Genomic DNA, 27165 nt, shown 5'->3' on the forward strand with positions numbered 1-27165 from the left:
TTAGATATTAGTTAGAAGCATGATACGTTAATACTGACAAACAGCAATGAGAACCTCCAAACTCTAATGATTCAACTGACAGTGAAAAGCGAACAATTATATTATGATGCCCAGAAGACAGCGGCATAGCTCGTCCTTTGAAACCCAAAATTCTGATTGAGAGAGGGGAAAAGTTCTATGCAGGCACGATGTAAGATTACAGCTGAGAATCCAGATTTGAAGATGATACGTCTCCCCGGTTCTCCATGGAATGGAAGCTTGGATATTAACATGGATGTATGGGAAGAGGAAGAAACAAAGAACGACTCCTTCAAATGAAGAAGGAATTGGAAATACATAAGACACTAAAAAAGCCAAAGACCAAATAATTTTCCTACATAATGACACACTCAGAAAAATACGACGTCCTTCATTTGATCATGCAGTGACAAACTAATTGACGGTAGAACAAAAACTTTTCGGCTTAATTACCTGTGAGAATGGTATGGAATGACGAGTGTTCAATTATTCCTTGTAGCAATCGATAAGACAATAATGGTAAATATGATCGCGATCGATAACAGTTATCGCACAAGAAGTTGTGGTTCCACCCGGATGAAGGCAACATTTTGTTTTTTCATGTCTCTTTTAGTAGATAATTGATCATAGTTTTCTCCACTCTGATTGAAAGGACTAATTGCAGTCAGAATGTCTGACATTTGATTATTTTATTTTTTAAGTTAGTGGTTATAAATGGGATGATTTCATTATTTAGGTTCAAAAGGTCGTTTGGTATTTCTTATTAATACATTACAAAACACGCACCTATGGAAAATGTTTTTTCTAGTTTTCTTCCTACATTGCGCAATTATGCACTAATCAGGAGTGCTCAAAGTGTCTCTTTTAAACGTCAATATCGTTAACCACCGTTGCCCGGCACCTTGTTAAACGTCATCAGACACTCGCTTATTAAGTACTCCCTCCGTAACTAACTCGTGATTAAAGTGGTGTCTATTAAACTTGTTGCATAATATACCTTTAATGATTTAAACTTATAACAGAAGGGTACCTTGGATCTGAAAAAATCATGCAACTCTATACCGTGTCGTGTTCGTCTCGTTATTGTGGCAGGAAAATTACGTATCTCGCTGCAGCTGAATTGAAAATGAAATCGTATAATCTAATAAGCGCAGGTTTCACGACAATGGGTTTGCAATCAACTCCGCTTTGGAGCATTTCTAAACAATTTATTTTACGGAAGATGATTTGCAACGCAAACTTTGAAGTTGTGGTACAACTAAAAACCGTACTCCCTTAATTCTACTCCCAAACTCAAGATTCTTGCGCATTTTAAATAGATGATGACTAAAGAGAAATAACTAAAGATTATTTGGCAGCGACCGATTTTCCGTGGATTTTAAGCCACTGATGATATTTTGACATTTGGCAATTCTGACTAACTAATGCCATAAAAAGAGTATCGTTTATTAAGCACTCGCTCTGTTGTCCTCCGCTGGTGCCAAATCAAACTCTTGACTAAAATATAATATTAAGTCAATTTTAATGATTTATTGTATCACCTTTTTATTAAACATTTTTGATGCCGCTGTTTATCCTCTTTTATTATTGTTATGACTATGTACAATGTGTTTCATTTTCAATGCTTCCTTACCGGAAGCTTCTTTATTATTGAAGATACACAGATGCCATTTGCACATCATTTTTTTGAAACTTGAAAAATGGTACATTAGCTCTTGAATAGCACCTCTAGTGTCCGAGATTCGATGGAAGATTAAAAAATTTCTAATTTTGAAAATTGCAATATCTTCTCTATATGTATTATTTTGATTTGGTAAACAAGTTTTCTATTGCAACTTTTTAACAGACATAAAATCGCTCATTTAAAATTTGAATTCAGAGCTTTGTTTTTTCGATGATGATGTATTCAATTCTTTTTTTTTTCGCGATGTTTTAGTTTTCAAAAGTTATTATTTATTTTAAATTCACACATAATATCATATTCTAGTCTAAGTGGTTTTATGGTCATCTACAACACCTTAATAATTTTAAATCACACTTTAGAATTTAGGTGCTTAAATTGACGGTTGTTTTGATGTTTGAAACATAATAACATTAATTTTATTATAACATTATCAGAAAGTATACAACAATAAAAAAGCGACGGGGCCCTATTATCAAGAATCTAAAATCAATCAATCAAAAGTAAAACCCAGAAAACATCTAACATTAAATAGAAAACAACTAAAACGGAGATAAGTTATACAAAAAAATATTAAGTGTGATTTTACCCTTTTTCAAGGCTATCTTTTTTCCTAAAAAAAATAAAATAAAATGCTATAATGCTTTAAGCTTTAATATTTTTGGCAATTTTAAAGAGATTTCATGTACGATGAGTTGCGGGCTCAGTAAGTGGCATTCGTACTAAGAACGGATTGTCTTTTTTTTTCACTATTGGATCGCCTTTGGTTGCAGCCGTACCGTTTCCCCCGAGCCATAAGTTGACAGTAGCCGAAGTGTTCGAGCCCCGGACTCAAAAACCGCAAACGGAGGTGCTGAAACAGCATTTCGTCCTCGAAGGCCGCATCGATGAAGCTGCAGCGCTGCGCATCATTAACGAGGGAGCGCAGCTACTGCGCGCAGAAAAGACGATGATAGACATCGAGGCTCCCGTCACGGGTGAGCTGATTTTTCCGATTTACCCAGTGTAAATGCGCCCTTACGTCGGTGCCGAATATATTCGAGCTAATATTACGAATATTTAAGTGCCGGTGAAGTTAAAATACTATTTGTTTCTGTAATTGCTAAAAAAGGCGAGAGAAGGTAGCGGCGCATTGGTAAACCACGACTACTTTAATTATATCAAATTATAATTAGGTTAACCTTGGCAGCGGCGTGTCTATGATAACTGCTATCTGCTATTAAGTTCATTAATACGGCAGTGAAATTTGTTTAAACCGATTTTCGATCAGCGTATTTCGTACGTCGTACGAAAAGATATTCATTTGCGATACCTTGTTGGCGTTGTAATTGCAAATAGAGAGTGAGCTTTCAAGATTCTCGTGCGGCCGCAAAATTTGCCGCGTTGCCAAACAATTTGATGATTCATTTCATATAAAACCGCGACCAGATATTTCGAATATTGCCAAAACTCAATTCGTTTCTTAATTGAGGCGATAAATAATAATGAACATTTTCACAAGCAACTATGACAAGCATTGAGAAATGTACGCCATTGAAGGCGAATTGTTTAAATAGTATAAAAGAAATTAATATATTAGTCTAATTAAAACTTTAAATTGCTTGCAATAGGAAATCTCCCAATTTCTCTTATACCAGTAATTTTGCGAGGTATCTCCGTTATTTTAAAAAATATAAAGTTATGGTTTTCGTAACAATCAATGAATAAAATTTCTACGGCTCCCCAAATATTCGAGACACGAAATGATTTTTAAAATTTTCAATTTGTTGAACTCCCTCGTATTTCAGTTATTTTTTGAAAACTTCTTTGCGGATTAGCGAATTACAAACCAAACTTTGGTTTGTATTAGTGAAAAACATAAGTTTGTACGTATTTGGATTTATTTTATATCTGTGAAGATATATAACTGGGTATTCTACTTATTTCTGTTATTATCTAAAAAGTTCATATTTTATTAAACATAAAATTTTGTGTTTGTGTTTTCAATTAAATTTTAGAAATTTGTCAGTTATTTGCGTTTTTTTGGCAAAGTGCGATAACAATCTATACCACATATTTTCGTAATGTTAACAAATGACAAATTTTATGGTCTGTAAATATACAGATATTCCAACAAAATTTGTTTATTGCTCATAAACGGTAAATGTGTTTTAAAAAAATCTACGGCACTGCATTCTACGGAAAACCTATAGTTTTTCTTACCGCTCTAAGTTGCAGTATGCATAAGTAGTTTGGTCTCCTGGGTACGGCTGTCATATTAATGACCTGGATTACCAATATTTATTTTGGTTGGTTTGTTATTGTTTGATTGCTCTGACCTATTAGATGGACTAAAGTTTCTGGTTCCTCGTATTAACTCTAGAAATAGTAACACATTCTTTCTGCCCACATCAAGGAAAAATATTTTAAAATTTTTGGACTTTTTTTCGCAATCTATTATCAAAATTAAAACATTATTGCCTCATTAACTATAATTATTGATTTCAGTCTTTTCCTATTCTCTTGTTTTTTTTTTATTAGTTAATGCTTTTGATGGGCTAGACTCTACGCTACGTTTCGTGATATCATTATTAATTGCAATGCCTCTGTAACTATTTAATAATTTGTACGAAAACCTACTTGTTAATTGGGCTTCATACCTGTTAGGTAGACTTCTTTAAATAAATAAATTAGTGAAAATTTTAGGCCGTATTAGGAGATACATGTAGTTAGTGTAGAATTCTAATTGATGAAATAAAAAGTTTGGGACACTACTAGGGTTGCTGACTGAATACTATATAGTATTGTAACATCTTTCAGGTTAGCGTACTATATAGTGTTTAAAAAAAATAGTACTGAAAAATATTATCATCAAACGTCGTTCACAAATAATAAAACTATCTTTTAATAAATACCAATTTTTATTTACATTGTTGCAAAGTATATAAAGTATTTTGTACTGAAAAAAAATTGCTATATTATTTTTTACCTTTAATTCTAAAAATACTATATTTCATCCGAAAAAGTTGGCAACCCTACTCCACACTAGAGTTTTTTATATTGACATTTATTTATTCTATCCCCTCTTGGATTCGCTATTTGTCGGTCTTCGTTTTAAGCGAAAATAAAATAACAGTCCGTTCGCACAAGTTTCCCGGAGGAAAATAAATAACCGATCCGTGATATAACTTAATAACAGTTCCGTGACGGAAACGTTATCACCGAAAGTGGCGGAGTTGCGCTCCAATTAAAAACGGCCCGAGAGTCGAGCGAGAAAAAAAAGTAACGGCCGACACGTTATTAAGATGTCACCTCGCCGTAAGTTTTGAGCGTGACGGTCGAAATTATGACGAAAATTAGACGTTTCTTTTTCGTCGGACCCCCGGGTGATCCATCACGGGGATTTAACGCCTGGACTGGCGCAACTGTGGGGCTTTTGATTAAGCCGGCGTCACACGGCTCCACCAGGCCGTTGTACCTGCCGAAGTATGATCGGAATTATGTCCCAATTCTAATAGATAGATAGATAGATTTATTTAGCCATCATTTTTTACATGAAAAGTCTTTACAACAAATGGCGCGTCAGTAGTACAAAAGAAAAAAAGAAAGATTTTCGCTGACAACTTGTGTTTGTGGATAAATAAATCGTATAAACAGTTTTAGGATAGAAAAATAAAAAAATTCCATGCGTGAAAGCAATATGACAATTCGTGGTTGGCCGAAAGGGTGTATGTTGTGAAAGGTATTAAAAACACCCTTTGAACCAAAACGATAAACATTTATAACCACTGTATCGATCGTAGGGAACACAATACCGCAGAATTCGGCATGCAAATCTACACAATATTTATCAAGATCTAATGCCCCACACTTAATATCAGTTTTTACATATATTGCACAGCCACCTTTGGTGGTGCTTTTTCTACACTAGCAACTCTGCAGGATGAAATTTTCAAGATTTACACTTTTTAGAACGTCTTCATTATTTACATGATGCTCAGACATGCTATGTATGTCAGTTATTAAAATAGGTTATAACCGGACGGACTTAACGCACCTTACATTCGCTAAAAAAATGTATTCTAATTTTTGGGCTAGTGTTCCTGTCTCACGTCCCAACGGCCCGTAATTTTAAGAAGTATTCTTAAGATCACAGAATACATACCCCACAGAAACGAGACAATACGTTGGCACCTTTGAATTCAACGGGTTAATTATTTAGCAGTGGCAACTGTAACTATTTACGATTATTACGCTGAGAGAAATTATCAGTTTCAATTTACCATAGTATCATAGTATATTGAAGGGCTTGGTCAAACAAACTCTCACAAATACAAAGTACGAAAGTTGCACTATTTTGAAGGGCTATACTTAATGATTAAATCTGTATGCTAACGCAAATAAGAATAACATGATGGTGCAGTATATAATTTTAAACTCCCAATAAAATTTGTGGTTGTGGTTAGAAATCTTTCCAAGAAAAATAACAAGGAACCAATTAAATGTACGATATAAGTCAACCTAAAATAATATATCATCACACCAGAATATACGAGTGAAAAGTAGGTTTAATAATAAATACGTTGATTTTAAATAAATTGATTTTTCTGTTTCTTTTTCAAGTTTTTTATTTTCTTTCTATTTGCCTATTTTATGGAATGAAAAATTCATAGCCTAATAAATATTTTCATAGAACAAAGGAAAATTGCTTCTTCTATGATGAAAAATTATATTCTTTTTTACTATTGTACATAAAATTCATTAAACTTTGAGGCAATAAATTATAAACAATTCACTTAGCGTCCTTAATTATGTCTGTGTATTTACATAACAATCATAAGCTTTGAATTATGACAGTAAAGCAGGAACAGGAGTTTATTTTAAATACACCATAATGGTACATTTTTATTTTATAATCATGTATATCAAGATAGTGTAATTTCAATACAACAATGCAGAAACCGCTAATGGAAATGTCAACTTCCATGTGGTATATTTTAAATAAATACTACACCTAATACTTATAATCTTTGATATTTCCTTCTCCCTTTTAGTTTTTGTTAGTTTTGTTGGCCTGGGAAATGTTTTTTTTTGTTGTTATGTCGTTGTTTTTTTGTGAAAAACCACTCAAAACATTTTAAAAGTATGTTAACAGAGTGTTATGAAAAAAAGTTACCAGTTGCAACTTTGCTTATGGTTTTCTGGTCGATGTATTTGTTTTCTAACATTACTGAATATTTTTGCGAAAATTTCTTTTCGTTGTTTACAATATTTTTTTATTTGAATCTTTGTATCCGATAAAATGGCAAGACAGAAAGAAGGGGAACGTATAAAAAAACTACATCAAATTTGGATTTAATTGTTAATTATCTTTTCGTCACAAAAAACGAAGGCAAGATTAATAAAACGTGCTTGGCTCAAAAAGGGTATTCAAACGATAAATACTTGGCAGGACGAACTGCGTGAGTTTTCTCTAGGTAGGTAATTAGTACGGCAAAACGAGGAATCCAATTTGCATTTATGTTCATGTCTTTCAGCGCCCGGGCTTTGCGAATTCGGGAAAGGAATGCAAATTATATCTTACGCGCAGATGAGTGGGATAGCTTCAACGGTTTTAACGTATCGCTGCAAAATTCGCTTCGGAATTTTCATAAAACAGTTACGTAAGAAAAACAATAACAAATAATAATCCAGAACGAAACGACCGTTCCGTTATTTTGTTCGCTAATGAGGCCTTCTTTTGTAGCGACGTCGCGCGCCTAGGGTGCATACACGAGGCAATTAGCGGCCCTTCTATATGGAATGTTACGCAAAGATGTCCTATTATTTGCGAAAGCATGGCGGCAGGTAAAATACTGGCAGAATTTTAGAACGGTATGAGATTTTCGATTAAGCGATAGTCTAACTTCAATTACTGTCTCGTGAAATGTTCTCTTTCCTACATTTATGCATGGATAAAACGTGCAACTACTTCTAAGATATCAGCAGAGAGCTCCAATCTAAGGAGAGGCGACAGTGGCCGACACAGTTTTGTATGCGTATGATCGGGAGTCCCGCATTGAGAGAACAAACGTAAAATTGAAAAAGACTAATGATTTTTAAATAGCATATGATATTAGAAATTTTGTGGAAGAAAGGGGACGCTTGTATTTGAAGTGATAAGAAAATATAATGGCAGAGATAATATACTAAATATATCAATATAATATTTTCATAGCACAATTATTTCAGCACCTTAAAGCTGCTAAAGCTGTGGTTTCATTTAGAGGATTCATTTAGATTGACATGTTTTATATTACGCTTTCTTATAGAATTTAATTTGCGGCATGTTAAATGAATATTAATAACATTTAATCACTTTATAGATAAAATTATTTTTGTGAATAAACCTCATATTTCTTTGTAGGCGGATACTCTACATCGATGTCGAAATGTTGATTTTCTGCATCGTTAGAAATTGAAATAGTAGATTTTACCGGTATAGAGCTTCTTTATTTTTGTTGTTTTGAAGTGGAGTTCGCGTCCCCTTGGATTTTTATCTTCTTTCTAGAAAAAAAACAAATAATCCTGCAAAATTAACAAATTTTATAGATATTTTAATTAATTAAGGTTTCTTCCAGAAAAGCCTTTTCTGTTGGTAATGTAAATCGTATTGCCCTCAGTAGAGGCGGTAATAGTTTAGACCGCATCCGACTAAATCTGTTCAACAATTTTTATTTATTTTTTTAAATCAATATTTTTATTACATTAAACCTGTTTATCAGGTGGCAAATAAATTTCTCTCACTCTATAATCGGCATAAATATCAAAGCAAGGTCCCAAAAAGTGGACCTCATAGCGTTAAAAAACGAAAGTTTCTTTGCATTTTTTTTTTATTTGCTGGTATTTTCCTGTTCTATAGGATTTATAAGTAGGTATATTTTTAATTTTCCAACTGGAGTGCGCCGGGAAATTCATTTCTTGACGCGAAAATATCACCGTTTCCTTGTTAAATCCGTATAAATCGAGATCAAAGTGACGCGAAATGGAAATTGGGTCGTTTGGATTATTTCCCCGTAATTTCACAAAGGGAAATCGTTTTTATCGTTGTCCCAGGCTCGGCTCGAACTTATTAGCTTTTTAGCGATGTTGTATAACTCTCACCGACGTACGTCGTCGCTTATTCTTGCACGAACGTTGTTGGGTAAATAAAATCCTGTCGCCGTAAAAACCCCAACGGAATACGGCAAAGCTCATAAATAAGGCCAGAAAACACTGAATTTTGATTAGATAAAACGGTTTGGGTTGTGGTAGCTTTCGAGGCTCTTTCCGCAAAACCGAAAAAGGAATACATCTTTATGTATCGGCGGAATGAACTTTGACGATTCCGTTTGATTGAACTTATACCAGAAAGCAGCAAAATGGAATGCGCATTTGTGGCGAGATATACAGTGTGTCCACGTTAAGAACTTAACTCCTAACTACCGCCACGTTTACAGGCTTGCGGTTCAAAAAATGCTATGAAGTTTTATTTTTAGAAAAATCTTATTCTCATCACACATCACCTGAAACCCACTTGTACGTTATGTCAATAATATTGCAATTATATTTTACTTAAAATAGGCAATGACGTACGTATAAGTGAGGCTTCCCGACAATTTAATTTATCTTCAACTACTAAAGGAAAGGTACTTTTTATATAACAAAATTTCTCTGAATTCAATATTGTTTACTGATCAAAACTAACCGACCCTACAGGGTCAACAAAATTAAATTTAGCGAATTTTCCATGATGAAATTGCCATGAAGCTACGATGATTTAACACCAGACGAATTGTCCTTAATCAAAATTTGCAATTTTATACTATGTTTAAACTAGATCTAACGAAAAAGTTTAAGTATTAGTTATTTCAATTAATAATAATAATAATAAGCTTCTCTAATGCGTTCACAAAGCTCGTCTCAGATCCTTCATCTCAAATCTGAGGAAACTAGCAACATTGAAATTTATATAAAAAAGGTAAATTCCGGATTCTCCTGGAACAAACCTTGTAGTCCGGAATCTAATTCGAATCTTGCCATAGTATCTCCAACTTTCTTACCAAATTTTTTTTAGCATTTCCAAAAATGTTTTGAAATATTTCTACTACCTCCAAGACATGAATACGGATTAGTAATGGGGAATCATTTAGTTTACCATAGTTCTTGAATGCCATGCTGGTTTAGAATTTGAAAAGTGCCGGGTTTGTCAAAAAATCTGTTAATATTTGAGAAAGTTATATAGTTAATATTGCGTTCTTGATTTTCTTGAAAAAAAAAAAAAATTACTTTGTGACTTTTCCGTACATTAAACAGCATAATACTGAAAACCACTTTTTAGTCGACGTAGTAGGTAATTGACAGCCTGAAACACAGTTTTTCGCAAAGCATTGTAAATTGCAAGAAAAGTAAAAGTCATTCGATGATGCTTCAGATCGGGTGCATAAAAACTTTAATTTGGATTTTGATATACAATACAAATAATAAATATAATAACAAATAATAATAAATTTTATTTGACTGTTTTTCTCGAACACCTTGTACTTTGAAGAATTGGTACAGAAATGCGTCAGTTGATAAGATAATAATCCGTTATCAGTTTTTTTTTGGGAAGAATCTAATAGTTTTTGCAATTTGAAAAAGATCATTTTATTATTAAAGTCGTAAGACCTTAACGTAAACACAATGTACATTATAGAAATGACTGGAAGGTCATAAAACAATTATCATGCAGTGTCCTTAGCAAATTTTGACTAGTCACGTAGATGTCTGAAAAAGAAGCATATTGGAAAATCGTTTAATGTTTTTTCTATGTACGTTTGTTTAGAAACGAATTTTAAAATAGGCAGTCCATCGCTTTACTAACTATTGACATTCTCGATGCAACTGCGAAAGCTTTAGCAGTCTTTCTCTCCCAAAAAGTTACTTTTTTCCATATTTAAAAATTTTTTGAAAATAAAATGAAAATTATAGTTTCTGCATGGTATTTCTGAAAATATCGAAAACAAATTTTTAACAGAATATTATCGGCCTCATTTCTTAACTTTGGTCTAATTTGAGCCACCCCGTATATATCTTAGCATCTATTTTACATTCAAATTTAACACTCTCGGTACGTAATAAAAGTTTAATTTTAATTAAATTCGAATCATACTTAAATGCGAATCGTTTATAGCGCCAAATGTTGACATTCAACGAGGTGAGCGCATGTCGGCGCAAAATGGCTGCAAGGGAGTTGGTTACAATTTTTCCGCTAGAGTAGATTGGTAAAATTCCTCGAAGTTCGGTGATAATCAATATCGATTCTTGTGCCCTTGTCACAGTTTTCGTTTTTATTGCCTTCGGCTGAAGCGGGTAAACAACTCGGGGAGTATTGGACCATGCCGAGGAAATAAAACCTTCGAATAAGCTCGTACCAAGCAAGATTTTTTGCGTCGTGTTTCCGTTGGTCCGTAGAAAAATTTAAATCAATCGAAAACGAACAATTGATTTTGAAGTTTTGTTTTTCAAAGCAAATTGCCGAGAAATAAACCCAATAATAGTATAGTTATTTCTCAATCTTTCATTCTTTGTTCTCGTTGTTTCTAAAATACTCAAATACTTATTCTACTACTTGGTTCACTTCTAGCCCTTGACATGAGGTATGTAGATTTTTCTGGACTGTTTGCGGCTTTAACCAGCATTGCATTGTCGTTAGTTTTTTTCAGGTTCATGTGATATAATTTTCCCGTATTGTTTGAAGTTTCAAGTTGGAAGTTGAACCATATAGCTATTAGATAATACAGCGAAGTCCGGATATAGTGAACTCGAAAGTTGCATCAAGATTAGTTCGCTGTTTGTGTTGTTTACCCTATGAGTGGAGTTTATTACATAATATATAATATTATGTTGGAAAAGTGAAAATTAAATGTCATTCTGTACAAAACAAGTAACAAGTGAACAAGAACAAGTAAACAATATTTAAAAAAAAATAAAAAAAATACATGTATCCACCTACTCTTGATAAACAAATCGGATATTTTGGTTTGTACTATTAGAAAAGTTAATATTACTTATATAGCTTTCAATGTTACAAAAAGAATTCTAAACTTTCTCAGGAACGTCGCGCAACTCCAAAAACGTAGGAATCTATTATTTTTTCCGTCATATTTTTTACTGCAAGAACATTCATCTTCACTCAATTCTGCATTTGTTTCTGAAGAATTATTTTTATGTTACATTTCATGTTACAGATACCTGTTGACACTAACTGGATAATTTCGTCTTCTATCAAAGATTTGGTTGGTTTGTCGTTTATCGTCTATTGAAACGTAACTTTAGAAGTCGAAATGTTCAATCTTATTCCTAACCTCTGTTTCAAGAGAATTGCTTCTATCATCTTTATCAGCAAAATCTTCATGGGCTGCAGTTTTGAACTGATATTGGGTGGCATAAAAACCAGTTTTATTTGGTTCAACGGATTGAGATGTGCTGGACAGTTATCTAGTAGAAAAATAATTTTTCTGTTCTTCTTCTTCAATTCTGTATCCCATTGGAGCAGCTCTTCGGTAAATAAGGCGGATGTCATCCACGCTTTGCTGTTTGACCTGCACTTGACTGGTAGGGTCTTGTTTTTAAAACATCTTGAGTTCACTGATCTGCCGATAACAAACAGCTTTCTGTTTTCTAGACATGTTTACAGTAACCAGAACTATTATTCGAACCTTGGAGAATTTTCTATCTGCACACATTTGTCGTCTTCCGCGCATGCAGCGAACTCCACACACTTAACTCGTTTTTACAAAATATTTAACGTGATTTGGGGATATTTTAACAAAATACTGCCGTGATAATGGTACATCTAAACTGAAACTTGTCGAATTGACGAACTGTCAGCGGCCATGTTGATTGTTGAACGCTGCTAGGTCTTATTAGTTGAAACCGAGATTTCAATTGACAGCGCATGCGCATAATAAGTGGTATATCATTATTTTTTCATCATCGCCTCAAATTAGTAGTTATGTGACAACCAAAATGTACTGACTAACTAAATACCACATATGTAAAGGTTACATAAAAGACGAAACATTAGTAGGCAACTCTCCTTACATTTCGGCTGAAAGCTACTTAACTTGCACCTTCACCAAAACAAATGTTTTGTTAACAGCACTTTGTTTAACGAACGAAAGCAAATAACTTTTTCTATAAGATTCCTCGCTGTTGCGTCGTAAACAATGCACGTAGCTTTTACAGTGACAGTGCGTCGGCGTATTCCTAAAGCGCGGGGCGATGGAGAAAATGGATTCTCTTAGATCCCCTCCTCGACAAAGCTCTATTGCGCTCGATATAAACCCGAAACGTCGTGTCGTGTTAAATTTAACGAAGAACGGTGCTGCCGCGGAGCTTTTCTTTTTCGCTCTTGCGTCATTCATTTATTTGTGAAGGGCCTTTTTCACATTTGTCCGCGGAAATAAAGGAAATGGCGTAACGTCGAGGGCACTTTCGAAGTCAACAATGAAATACAACTTGGCCCGGACGTGACGTCACGGCGAAAAAAACTTTTTTTTTTCTTCGTCAAATTTGCCGACGGCTCTAGCGATCGTGCTTTGATAAGGGTCGGTTTACATATATTTTTTCACCTTTGTTGGTGTGATTAAAGTATACCGAATACTAAATCAGCAGTCCGCCTTTTTCTTGAAGTCTTGAAACCGTTTCAATTTTCATATTTCAGTAAAATAGCATTTATTGGTCTATGAGTCTAATTAATAGAAACTAATATTTTGAATGGATAAAAAAAATCGCTTTTAATGGAAAAAATACCCTTTGAGGCGAGATTACCATCAAAAACGGTTGCAAACATATTAAGTTTGTTTGTTTCAACTCATCCGATAACCATTCCCGAACTGTCCTCAAATAAATAAAAGCGCTAAGACCGTGATCGTTATTATCCTCAAACGATTCTATTTATGTTTCAACCAATTTTGTAATTGCTCTTAGAAAGACTTTTCTTTAATAAATGTCATAAAAATCCTTCATCATCCTTTTTCGTTAGAGCATCGGAGCTAGCTACCCTTTGAAATAAAAGAAAAATAATACTAACACCACTAGGTTAGTTATCAAAAATGTTAACCAATGCAGGATCTAATTTATCTGCTTCTTTTAATCATTGCATTCTTCTTTTCAAATAATTTCTTTTTTCTTACTATTTCGTAAATTTTCCTATGCCTATCTTCAAATCTTCGCTTGTAATAAGTTCGTCGATCAGTTCGGAAAAAATAAAATTTTAGTCCGATTTGGTTTTCGTTTTGAAGTTAATCTTGTTTTTTATTTGTTCATCTGTGATTTTTTGGCTACTAGGCATTTTATTATCCCTGCTTTTTTCTCCCATATTTTGGATTGAATGGCGTCGGATATATACATTTTATAAGCTGTTTCTCTTTTTTCAAACATTTTTTAAAATTTTGCTTGCTTTTAGTCCATGTATACAGTTTTCCTCCTCTAATAGTTGGTCTGATTTTCACAAATCCACCTAACTCTATAAAAGTTGTGTATATGAATATAAGGCAGAAAAAATCTTTGACAGACAAAACTGAAATATTTTAGAAAATTCTTTACTTACGAAGAAGTTTTAACCTCTTTAATTTTGCTGCCGAACGCGTAATTCAATATATCGACAAGAAGTTTTAGCGGAGAGCTGGCAATACCAACCAGGTAAAGTCTGTTCATAGATATAAGAAAGTGACTAACTGATACGAATTAAGGAAAGACCCGGGCGAGCTGTTAGAATTAAATATGGCCGAACAGGTCCTTACTTTGCTTAGAATTTAATTATTTGGGGATTTGTTAGGAAAGATACTATACAATATTTATTTATTTATGTATGTATTTATTTGTTTATTTGTCAACTCAACTCTTCCGGGGTATCATAAGTGTCGAACCAGGTCTCATCCAAGTAAATAATTGCCCTTTCTTGTTGTCCTAGACATTCCAGTCGCCAGTTCCGAATTCTAAAAGATTCCATTAAAACTTGCCTTTTATTATTTTTTTTTTAATCTGAAACCCATGTGTTGAATAGACTTCCATGAGGTAGTTCTGCCACATTTAACACCGGTTCCATCTTTTTCAACCCTCCTAATTAAGATATCTAATCTAGGCAGGCTTTGTTTCTCGAATAACTGGTAAATTTTACGCCGTCTTATATCTTGATCACTTTCATCTACACTCGAGAAAATGTCAGCTTCGCTTCTTTTTTTCTCTCTGAAATGGGATTATTCACAATTTTCCATACAAGTGATGTTGGAATTTTCGTCAATGTGGCCGTTTTTTCTGACACCACGTTCAATGAGAGTCAAATAAACATTGTTTATAACTTCCTTAGTCTCAATAGAATAGTGTTTTCTACATTCGGGCAGGAGCATCTCCTGAGATGCACTAGACTCGCACATATTTTGCATAATTCGCACACGATTCAACACACGCTGTATTACACACGAAATAAGAATGATTACTAATAAACTTAAACTAAGTAGTATACCAAACCAAAGAATATTAAACACAGGTATTTATAAAATTATTTTCTATTACGGACCACAATTTTACCTGAATTTAAATGCCGAAACTTTAGGTAATAATCTTGTTGCATTGTATGTTAATGACCACTCTTGGATAATCCCAGTCAAAAGCAATTGTCAGTTTCTTATGTCTATGAACAGATCTGGTGTTGTATATTTATCAATAATTAGTCAGGAATCATTTCCGTGAACAAAGTTAAATAGGTTCCAAATGGGTTGGTAATAAATTTATAGTTTTTACAGTTGGTAGAAACGTTTCATACGTTTCAGATGTTATTCAAGTTTTCTGTTGCATTTGCTTGCGTTTCATTCGTTTGGTTTAGATTCAGTTACAACAAAGGGAGGTCAAGACTTATGGAGATGTTTGCACATTGCCGTGAACGGTCGCCGATAGGTAATTTGACGGAAATTGTAATCGAAACTTGTGCACTCTTTATTGTTTGTCGATTGGAAAACGATTGCGACTGCGCACCCTCGAAGTTCTACTCTCGGACGCTGAGGGATCGAGTAGTTGAACTTTCGGCAAATTTTACCTGCCCAACTTTCCGAGATCTGAAACTAAAGTAACAGTTGACGCTTTAATGGATCCTCTGTGTCTTCGTATCTCGTAGGAGTGTATTAAACTAACGCCGAGAACTTGGAAACTGTGTGTTTGCAAAGCTGCCAAGTTTGTAACCTTGATGATACATTGTAGTAGCGAGCGAGACGAATCCCCAGCGGAGCCCAGATATGTACAGCGGGGGTAACTTATTCCGTAAAGAACGTTTTTCCCAAACTGATATTTTTTAAGAATGAGAAATTCTTGGTGTGTTGGTCTAGGTCTACTTGGTGTATGTAATTTTGCTGTAATGCTTTGTACAAAACTTCTGGATTCCTCCTGTGTCGGTTTTTGCTTAGTCGAAATTGCTGACGTTTCGCCAATCATCCCGTTGACTTCTTCAAAGCTTGACTAAAACGGACTCACATTTTACTCTGTACCTGCTTATATATTGTTTGAGCGAGGGGCAGAGCTAAATGAAGGGCTATTGGAAGAGCAGAGGTAAGGTGTTTTAATTCTGTTTTCAGTGACTGAAATTTTATTTGATAAAACTAAAATTCTTGCATGTAATCAGTTCTTCTACCAACGAAAAATCCGAGAGTCTATAGAAATCTATCAACAACCTAACAATCTTAACCGCGACTTAGGTCTCTACCAGTCATCCGAGACGGTGTTTATGCCCCTCATTTAGCTCTGCCCCTCCCTCAAACAATGTATAAGCAAGTACAGAGTAATATGTGAGCCAGTTTCAGTCAAGCTCTGAAGAAGCCAATAGGATGATTGACGAAGCGTCAGCAATTTCGACTAAGCAAAAACCGACGCAGGAGGAATCCAGAAGTTTTGTAAAAAGCATTGGTGTATGTAATTCAATGCTTTGGCTATAATGGCCTTCATTATTTGCTAGATGAGTGCTGACAATTAAGTAGTGCTTTTCGCGACTTTTTAAAATTTGTGTTTTTTCATTTAATAGATAATGAACAACATACAATATATTTATTGTTTCTAAAGCTTCGACTTAAGAATATTTATTAGTCTGCTAACAACATTTATAAAATAAAATAATAGATTTTGCCATATAAACTTATAAAATCAACTATTTATTATTTGACGTAAGTCTACCACAGCGTTGTAAATTTTTTCCAGAAAATGGCTCCAAGCCGCTGCTAGCTTTTTCCGACGATTTTTCTTAATTATAAATAAACTACAAAATAGTTGTCACGAAAAAATGTTCAGCATTAAAGCGATGAGCTGAGCTGTAATCGGCGAGATGACATAAAATCAGTGCAAACGGTTGCTATGTTATGTTTTTCGAATTTGCCATTTAGTGGCGAAAAGAAAGATAGTGCCTCTTGTTTAGTGTCTGCCAGTTTACGGTCATGTTTTATAGTGCCGTTTGGGTATGCAGTGTATGTATGTGTTGAAAAAAAAAATAAAAACTCGAAACATACAAAAAAATACTGGTGCGTAAACAAACCATTGGGAAAAAACATTAAATAATGTTTCGGGGCACATAAGATGTAACATATAATTTATACATAAATATACAAAAGAAAGTTTAAATTCGACAGAAAACTAAAAGTATATTGTTTCCCAAATAGAACCTGATTTGATACAAAAGCACCACTGGTAACACTCGGTTTCATTTTTGGTGATATTTTACAAAGAATGAAGTATGTAAATGCACATTACACTTATTACAAATGTAAACTGTGTGGCTGTGGCAGATTCTACATCTCCTTCGGGCTTTATTAGCATGAACAATCATGAGGTGACCTCGAGATTTCTTGGAGTAATTGTTTTTATCAGTTTTTAAAAGTCGCAAAGCAATGTAAGATTTAAAATCAAATCAATCACTTCGTCATCAAAAAACATGAAAATATTTCAAGCGGTGTTTTTCCACAAAGCCTATATTTTAGTTCCTCGCATAATCTAAATTCGTTGGATATAGGTGTGTAACTGTACTCAATCTTTTTCTTCCATTTGACAGAAGAAGCAAGCCTGTCATTTGCAGAAAGCATATGTCTTCTTTTGAATTCCAGGGTTGCATTATCTGATGAGTCCCATTTAGATTCAGTAGTTGATGAATTACACGACTGTTGAAGCACAGCTGTATCATTCGGTGTATGTAACTCGAAAGTTTCAATTATATCAGTTGGTTCCCCAAACTCTTGTAGATTTATGTTATCGTTCATATCTGCGTCGCGGTCTATATTCCACGTCGGGTGGAATATAGACCGCGTCAATATGTTCTGTAAATATTTTTTCACGTTCTTTTTAGTATAAATTTGCAAGGAATGGAATGGAATACATAAGAATACTTTCATTGTTATTATCCTCATCGATCACGATCTCCTCCATAGCCGCCTCTAGTTCCTTTTGAGTCAAATACTCCGCAAGGCACAAACTATTACTAAAGAACACGCTAATTGTTGGATGTTTATTCTACATGCGCTGACTCGTCTAGACTTGCAATAACAAAGTTTTGTTTCACAGATAAACCCAGTGGTGCATTCACGCACCAGTAAATATTTTCAAAAAATAAAGCATAATCCAATGTATGTTTTCTGCTATGTAATCTACATGCTATAGACTTAACAAAAATGGCAATACAAATTAAAAATATTTATTTTTACTATTTTGGAAAATGTGATGTGTGATTTATTTATGTACCGCTTTTGTTAACTTTTGAAGTCATATATAAGATCTTTCCTTTACACATAAATTAGCGATTTCTACGTTGTTATGTCCTTTAGTAGTGATAATAATAAAATTTCTAAATGGATGTGCAAAAATATTGCCTCGATGTGACAAAAAAAATCATAGAATGGATGGTGCATTAACGCACCACTGGGACTGCATTGAAAGACCGGAAAACGGTCATGACGGGCATGCCCAATTACAAATAAAAGAATACCAACTTCACGAGCTGCATGATCAAATGGACGATTTTTGAAAAACTTAAAATCAATGAAGTGGAGAAACTTTCTCTGCCTTTAATGCGATTTAGGGCAAAAGTGTAACTTGAGCTGCAAACAGCAGACCCACATTCGTGGTGGCTTCTAACAAGTGAACAATAAAGGGATCAGCAAATAAAAGAAATTCCCAAGTGGTGCAGTGTGGGACCCTTATTGAACTAATGATGAAATATATATTTCATGAAAAATAATTTTCTCACCTGTACAAGCTTAGTTCTACCAGTAAAATCACTCTGCAACTAGGGGACCATTCAAGGCTAGAGTTGCAAGCTCATGAAGAAAATTATTATGTGGTGCTGTGGAAAATCTGACAGTTAATAAATTCAATTCAGTATTCTCTTTAGGACCAAATCCAAACTGTTGGGTAATAATTTTCGAATTAAAAAGGTCAAATACATTGTTTACAAATTGTTACAATTTTCTCAAAAATTTTAGGAGTAATGCTGATACGACGGTAATTTTTGACTTCTGCTTTTTTTCTGGGATCCTCCTGATAAACAAATGTAAATAAAAATAGATCTTATGAACATGTACACATCCGGTGATCCAGATACTGTTCAGGTATTGATTTGAGTAGATACTTTCAAACTCAAATTCAAAAATTACAAGATACAAAAAAGATTCAGAATGCTTAATATTTTGAATTAAAAGATGGAAGGAAGTATTTTATGGATGGAACTAATTCATCGCTGTTGTAACAGGAGTAACTTATTTCTTTAGTTACTTTTAAGTAACTAAAGGAGACCGATGGATATGGAGATCGATGGAGACCGATCGATATTAAAATTGCGTATGTTATTTTTATTTTGAGTATTATAAGAGAAGGATCCAGTTTGTGTACGAGGGGGTACCCATAAAAAACCGGAATTGAATTGCCGCGCGCAGAGCTTGTATAGTATACCTTTCTGCCGCTAGGTTGTGGATAGTACAACTTATTGCAAGTTCAACGCGACCTTCGTTTTAAATTTAACTTGTTTTGTTCACTTGCAGTGCCATTTTTTGTTAACGCTGTTTTTTTGTTATTTCGTTTTTTTCGATGGCAAGTTTAAAAGAACAACGTGCAGCTGTGAAATTTTGTTTTCTGCTCGGTAAAAGTGCTGCTGAAACTGTTTCAATGTTAAAAACAGCTTATAAAGACGCTGCGATGGGAAAAACTCAAGTGTACCAGTGGCACCGCTGGGACAAATGTATTAGTTGTAATGGAGAGTATTTTGAAAAGGGGATAAAGTCGTTCTGTGATTTTCAAAACAATATATAGCTTATAAAAAATGATTCCGTTTTTTTTTTGGGTAACCCCTCATATATCATTTCGAAACTAAATTTTACGGTGAAGATACCGCGGCGTTTTACATTTGAAATTAAAAAAAAAGTCATCATGTGCAGTTCCGATCGATAAAACCCGACCCAAATATCCTCGCACTCCATAAATTAGCTGTAAACATGATTTTTGAATTTTTTGCACCCGAGGACATATAAACAAACACCACTACAAAAAAACGAACACATTACAAAGTAAATTACGAATATCTTGTGGAAAGTGATGTCTGTGGCTGTATAATAATTTTAAGTTGCTATATGCAGATATTAGTTTTACCGTTACATGTTCCCTGAATGGTAGTTTTATTAATCCCAAACTTTTAAGCTTAATAGCTTAATTCGAATATTGTTTTAAATCGCCAAATTTGAGCGTCATTCCCGAAAATAATCGCCGAAGATTTACATGGATTGAGTTTTAAACGATGGTTAGAGGCTAAATTGTAAAAACTATCCAAATGATTTTTATGCTTAGTGCTTTTCAATTAAAAAAAAAATTATTAACAAAAATGTGAATTCCGTCCCTGACTTCTCTCCGTGGGAGAGAGATAGTAAGTGTCAAGCCAAATGTTAGGTTTAGTTGCGACTTTGGCTTAACTACGTTTATAAAACTTTCATTTAACTCTGCGCCGTTTAAGATGAAAACTTGTCCCTTTCCGAAGGGTAACGACCCCGTTCCTGGCGCGTCAACTTTCGCGTTTAAGGCCCGATATTAATCCCCGACTCGTGAAGAACAAATTCCCGCTAGTGAAAGCACACGCCGACCGGTAGGGCAGCGGGTGCGGGGGAATTCTTTGGAAATTACGTAACGCGAGGAAGATCGTTCCGACCGTGACCGAATGGCACCGCGGGAGAGATAAAGCGGGTTCCTGCCGGCTCGCGCGCTCCCTGTTCGCTGTGCGGGCGGTAATTTTCCATCGATCGGCATTTTCCACATTGCGGACGAACGCGGCAATCGTCGCTTCACACTCGTCCCGCGACAAATCGCGACATGGTCGACTTTATTGCGACGCTATCCGTTATTTATCGTACAATCCGAGCGCATTGACGAACGGACGGACGGGTCTTGAACGGTTAAGATTGAGCGTCGTAGCACACGCCCAACTAAAGGATAGGATTGCCTTTGTTTTGATAAAAATGAATCAATGCTATTGTAAAAGAGTAACTACGACCATAAAATTTTAAAAAATTTAAAAAGTATAACAGATATATGTTGCCATGGCATAAAATCTGGAAATGAGTTTATGTTGGTACTAAGGGCAGAACACATAGTATCTATTTCAATTACTAGTGCTGATTATTTCGATCGTGCAATGGATACCAAGGGCAGAAACACACGAATTATCCTGGCCATAATATACTGAAGGGCAGAGACACGCGACAGTAGCCCCGATTTTCAACCAACAAGGAACAACGTTTAAAATAGTGTTAGCACTTCGACGGGCTAACAAAGAAAAACTTTAAAAAAGCTAAAAGATAACGGGGCGCTAGACTCTTATTGAAGCATTAAATTTAGGGTGGTCAGACTATAATTGTACTCGATGATTCACTACTCGAAAGTTGTTTAAAATTTAGGGGTACGTCCTACTTCTGCCCTGGCCACCCAGTTGGTGAGGGGATGGGTAAAACATAAACAAAATTAGAGAGATTTTGGCGCCACCCGTTTTTCACCGGACGTAGCTGCTCCTGATTATCACAAAACGGGAAAGGAGGAGTATTAGCTATAAAAAATGTCTAAACCTTAAGTTAACAGCAAGAGTCTATTGTTACTAAACAAAGTCTCCAAAAAAAGGAAGAAAAACCAAAGTACAACTTTAGAATTCTATAAAGCATACGCTTCCAAAGTTATAAATAATCGTTTCAGCTTTACACTCAATCCTTACATAAGTCGGCCGCATAACATGTAATACACAAAAGCTCAAAACCAATCAATCCAGCCGCTTTAGAACAGTATAAATTACTCACAAATACCAAGTTTTAGTGCTATTGCTCTGTTTTTCTCTGGTGGATCAGCATGACCGTCTAAAATGTTCTGGAATGGACGGTCCTCAGACTCAAAGGTCGTCAGGGCACGAACTCTACCTTTCATCTTGGGCGACCTTCTTGGAGGTATCTACATAAGGAAATGCCTGTCGCTGGTTGTCCGAACAAACTAGTGATTGTTATTTTGAGAGGCCATTTATAATTTCGGGAAGGAAGCAGAACCACCCGAACTACCCAGTTACATCATGGCGCTCCAGAAGAGACCACGTGATAGGGAACAAAAAGTGAAATTTGAAAATAATAACTGGTATAACGAGCTCACCAGGTTGTTAGTGGCCTGCTAGTTATCGGAGTTGGTTAAATTCGCTTTACCCAATATATTGAAATCCACAAAACGTAATATCAACTTAATTAACCTTAAAATGTGGGTGCTAAATTCCGATGGGTTATATCCGCGTTGCGTTCTAAATCAAAAAGAGCCCAATACGAGCTTGTTATTTTAATATTGAAAATAACAAAAAATAAGACACAAAAAGATTTCATTGGTCCAAGAAAAGCATCCAACCGATTCCATATTCCCTGGCGATGACAGACGGTCACTTCCGGGCGAATTGAACGTTATTGATTGACATTTGGCTTGCGATCGATTAAAATATTTTCATGTATGAAAGATGATTTTTACTGGGGAAAAATGCCAAATCAAGTCCATCAATCCAACGCAGCATGACAACATAGGTAAGTGGTTATCCTTTACTTTACGCGAGAGTGCTTTGACTTTGAAAGTTCTAATCATAATTACGTTTGTTTACATTGTAGCTGAGATTTAGAAGGACGAGAAGTAAAGACGAGACGTGAGCTGGAATATAGAGAGATGAAACTAATTACTATCCCTTTCATATTTCTATATATGCATATTATTTGTTCCGGTTAAAATTATGTTAATTAATACTGCTAGATGGAATCTAGCCTGTAACAATAGTTCAAAGAGAGAACACACTAATATTTAACCAAATTGCTTGGGTATATTTTATAAATGAAAAACGAAACCGATCAATAAATAATTTGGTGCTTTGGTATTGTGGCAAATAAAACCAAAACCATCATGAAATTCCACTACTTTACACCTTTAGGTCTTCGCAATTTCACGTAATGCAAACAATACCCCGTAACCCTCGAATGCACGGTTAACCGAGAAATCCGAAAAGATATTTCCTAGAATGTTTTTACTATGTTTATTGTAAATGATGTCCTTCTACTAATCGATATTCTGACATAGCGAGGGGTGACAAATGCGGTTCTAAGAAAACATCTGGTTGCTTATTACGTTGTGCATATAAAAATTTTATATTTATTATATTTATTTATTGTCATCATGTAAGGGAGTTCAATGATTTAATAATTTCCCGCGATATGAAAAATTATCCGTTATTTTAAGTAAAACAAATATTCTAATCTGTGATGAATCTATAAAAATATTACGTTGGATTTGTTCTTTTTTAAATAAGAAATATGTACAAGATGCACTAAGAATTTTCTTAGTTTAGGTTATTTCTAACATATACGGTGTAACCACTAAAATCCGCATCACATAGGAACATTCTTTGTTAATGAGTTCTAGCAAATTTTGATCCTGGGGATGGTTCAAGCATTACGAATAATAAATATGTCAATTTAAAAATTTCTAGGTACATGTCAAAATTGAGTTGTTTTATATAAAATATTTAAAAATTATGTTATTTTTGAAGATATCGAACAATTTGGAAAATGTTGCTTCTGTTTCAATTCAATTAAAAAAAATCTTTTTCTTTCTTTCTGTAAGTGCATTGGAAGATTTTCTCTGAAATGGATGGAGTGTTTAAGATAAATTCAAAGGAAAACACTTTAATAAGCCTGTTTCCTATTTCTTTAAATAATAATATATACCAAAAATAGGTTGCATGATCTTAGAAAGTTTATCAGATGTTATTCAAAAACTGAAGAGCAAAATTTTTTCAATCAATTTTTTCGAATTTTAAGATTGCTGTTTGTAAATCTTCCTCCTGCGTCGGTTGCTGATGAATCAGACTTGCTGACAGCATCATGTTAGCTTCTTCCAAGGTTAAAAGTTTTCATTCGACTCTTATCTGCTTATATGTTTGATAGGGGCGGAGCCAAAGGAGGGACATGAAAATTGTCTCGAATGACCGATTCACTTATTGGTGACTTGACTGGCTTTTATTGATTTTCGAATTTTTCTTTGTTAGAAGAATTGATTACATACAAGAATGTTATTTTGGTGGAATAAGATTGGATGTCCCGTTTCATTTTTCATTCATTTTCCATTATTATGTTCGCAACTTGCCTACCAGTTTCCCCAATGCATTCTTTGCCACATATGCATGGAATGTTGTCAACTCCTGGTGCGCTAAACGAAATTTTATCTTTTGATATGTGTGGGGTTGTCTTCGAACTAAATTTTCTTAGGGAGGTTGTGGAGAAATTTATTTTTTATTAGGCATTTCAATTTTGCCAGGTAAATGTTTTAAAAACTTCAATAAATTGATTTTGAAAATTGGATTTGATGACATATACCGAAACGTTCCGGGTTGGATTTTTGTTCAAAAATGAAAACCACGTCTTGATGGTTTCCGTGCTAAGAATGATATTCAAAAGCATGCGTTTCAGAAAAACTTATTTATTTCTGAAAATTCCGAATACATAAAAAACTTTCTGTATGTGTGTGCGTGTATTAAATCGCTAGAAAACACCGGCGATCCATAGCACTGACAACATTGTCTCTGCCTGTTATGATATTTGCATCATGTTTAAATAGAAACAATGCCATCTCCCTTAATTGTATAGGGTGTTTCAACACACATGCACCAAAAAAAGAAATGTAGTTCCGAAAATGCTTAATTCCCAAAATACAGGGCGCCAAATATTTGAAAACAAAGGAAAACAAAGTATTTCCGGACCTACCTTTATATGATTTTTTTCTTTGGTTTTTTCATTAACGAATCTCTAGTCAATTTCCAAAAATAATTTGTGTTGTATTTTTCTTTTTTATTACAACTTTAGTTAACAAATGTATTAATTTATCTTTTCGGTTATCGCTTTCTTCAGGACTATTCGGTAAGGGAAGTTTAGGTTAAGTTAAACATGAATCCATCACCCACGTAAAGTCGATAAACTTGATATGGGCGTTTGGATTAATCAGTGGATCTTATCTCAAGTCCCGGAGGTGTACTTTCCACTGCGGTTAATTGAAATACCGAGAACTTCCTGCTTGCACGCGTTTTTGGCGTTTCTAAGTCGCGTGATAGTCGCTGCGCATTTTAATGTGTCCTGAAAAGGCACGCGCACACATTTTCAGCACGGACAAAAACCACACAAAGCAATTGTTTCTGATATTTATTTTAAAATCTACGTCACAGACTTTTTTGTGCTCTGATTTTTTTTATTTGATTAAGCACGATAAACTATGTAGTTTAGTAACGTCCCGTACACAAAAGATAGCATTCGCATCCTGACTAGCACGGGATTGTAATAAAACACCTTTTTTCCTCCGTTTTACGTTCTTCTGCGTTTAAAACAGGAAAATGGTACTCACGTGCGTTACCGAGAGCTACAGGACTAATATTCTGGAGTTAGGTGGCCGGAAAACTATAGAAAAAAGTAATAAAACTGCAATGCTTAATAATTAATATCGCCTTTATTTCAAAAATAAAAAATATAAAACACCACAAAAAGGAAAATAAAATTGCAAAAAACGTCATCAGCAAACAGTGGTTGGTTTCCGTTGGTGGCCATAGGACGTTCAGGTACCATAACTAAAAAATAAAATAATGGTGATGGATTGTGGTAACGAGGTTTTCCATCTCTTCCTTTCCAATATGAAATACCCAAATATATAGCAAAATCAGATACATGTCTTATATATGATACGAGGTGTGTTCGAAAAGTAAGTTGTCTTTTGTAATTGAGCGGGTTACGTCCCCCACAATTTCAACCAGTTTGCATGTTTTTGCACGTTTAGTTGTTTTGTGTGTTCGGCGATTTTCTGCTGTAAAAAAAAATGTAACAAAGAATTTGCATAACATTTTATGTAAAAAATGGAATACAGTGCTGAATGGTGAATATACTTTGAGCAAAAAAAATGTTTACAAGTGGAACAAGCTGATCCAAGGTGGGCGAGAAGACGCCGATGACGAAGCTCGCTCTGGCACGTTAATAGCTGTTGACAAATTGTCGAATCACTATTAGAGAAGTGACTGGAGACGTCGGCATCTCTATTGGCTCGTGCCCATTTTTTCTGAAGTTTTGAGTGTGAAACGTGTAGCAGCAAAATTTGTTAGGAAACTGCTTAATTTTGAACAAAATTACCATCGAAGATAACTTTGAAGGGGACAACATTAATTTTGATAAAGGCACCTTACTTTTTGAACACACCTCGTATGTTCCATATAAACAAACCTAGCGTGTGGCCGCTTTCGTGGCTCAAGACTACTTTTTTATTAAATGAAAAATGACACAAATAGAAATGACATAACTGTCTTGGATTTTTAGATACAAAGTGATTTTGCAAATCTTTAGCCATCCTCCAAGAGGCTATGACATTTCTCTTGGTGTCACCCACATAGCTACTAGAGACATGGAGGCGCTGCCTGTGCGGATAATTTAGAAACTAATGAACCAACTATAAAACAAAATAAAATCTCGTTTTCAACCAATGACCTCGCGGCATTTGCCAAGCAACATGGCCACTGACAGATCGTCAATAGGTTTGGATGCGGCATTTTTACAGCGTTATTTCCTCAAAATATATCCAGATCCATTAAATCTTCAGGCAAAAAGGAGTTAAGTGTATGGATACCGTTGTTTAGAAAGAACGAACTGCTGGTTAGTTTACTGGTTATGGTTATATTTTCTAATAGCTATATGGTGCCTTGAGTGACGAAAGCAGCAACACTCTGGCTTTGTTAATAATAAGTATAGGCCGTAAAACCATGTGCATTTACAAATATACATCATATATGAATATATAAATAATTAAAGGAAAAGAAATCTTAAGGGATCCATAAAAATACACAGCAAAATGAAAACGAATAATATATAAAATGTACATTTTAT

The 27165-nt window shown here is 34.6% G+C and overlaps 1 protein-coding gene across 5 annotated transcripts in view; it reads left to right on the forward strand.

Moving 5' to 3' along the window:
* LOC132697769 (serine/threonine-protein phosphatase 2B catalytic subunit 2-like) overlaps nucleotides 1–27165 on the forward strand; it is a 97630-nt gene that overhangs the window by 16061 nt on the left and 54404 nt on the right. For all 5 annotated transcript variants that reach the window (XR_009618299.1, XM_060663388.1, XM_060663389.1 and 2 more), the window contains exon 2: nucleotides 2473–2676. Coding sequence is in view for 4 of the 5 variants with exons in the window: in XM_060663388.1 (XP_060519371.1) it covers nucleotides 2473–2676 (204 nt within the window). In the remaining variant the exon portion in view is untranslated. The remainder of the gene's footprint in view (nucleotides 1–2472; nucleotides 2677–27165) is intronic.

This window comes from Cylas formicarius, unplaced genomic scaffold, assembly GCF_029955315.1.
Source record: "Cylas formicarius isolate icCylForm1 unplaced genomic scaffold, icCylForm1.1 PGA_scaffold_2__14_contigs__length_35257938, whole genome shotgun sequence".
In the NCBI taxonomy this organism is placed as follows: domain Eukaryota; kingdom Metazoa; phylum Arthropoda; class Insecta; order Coleoptera; family Brentidae; genus Cylas; species Cylas formicarius.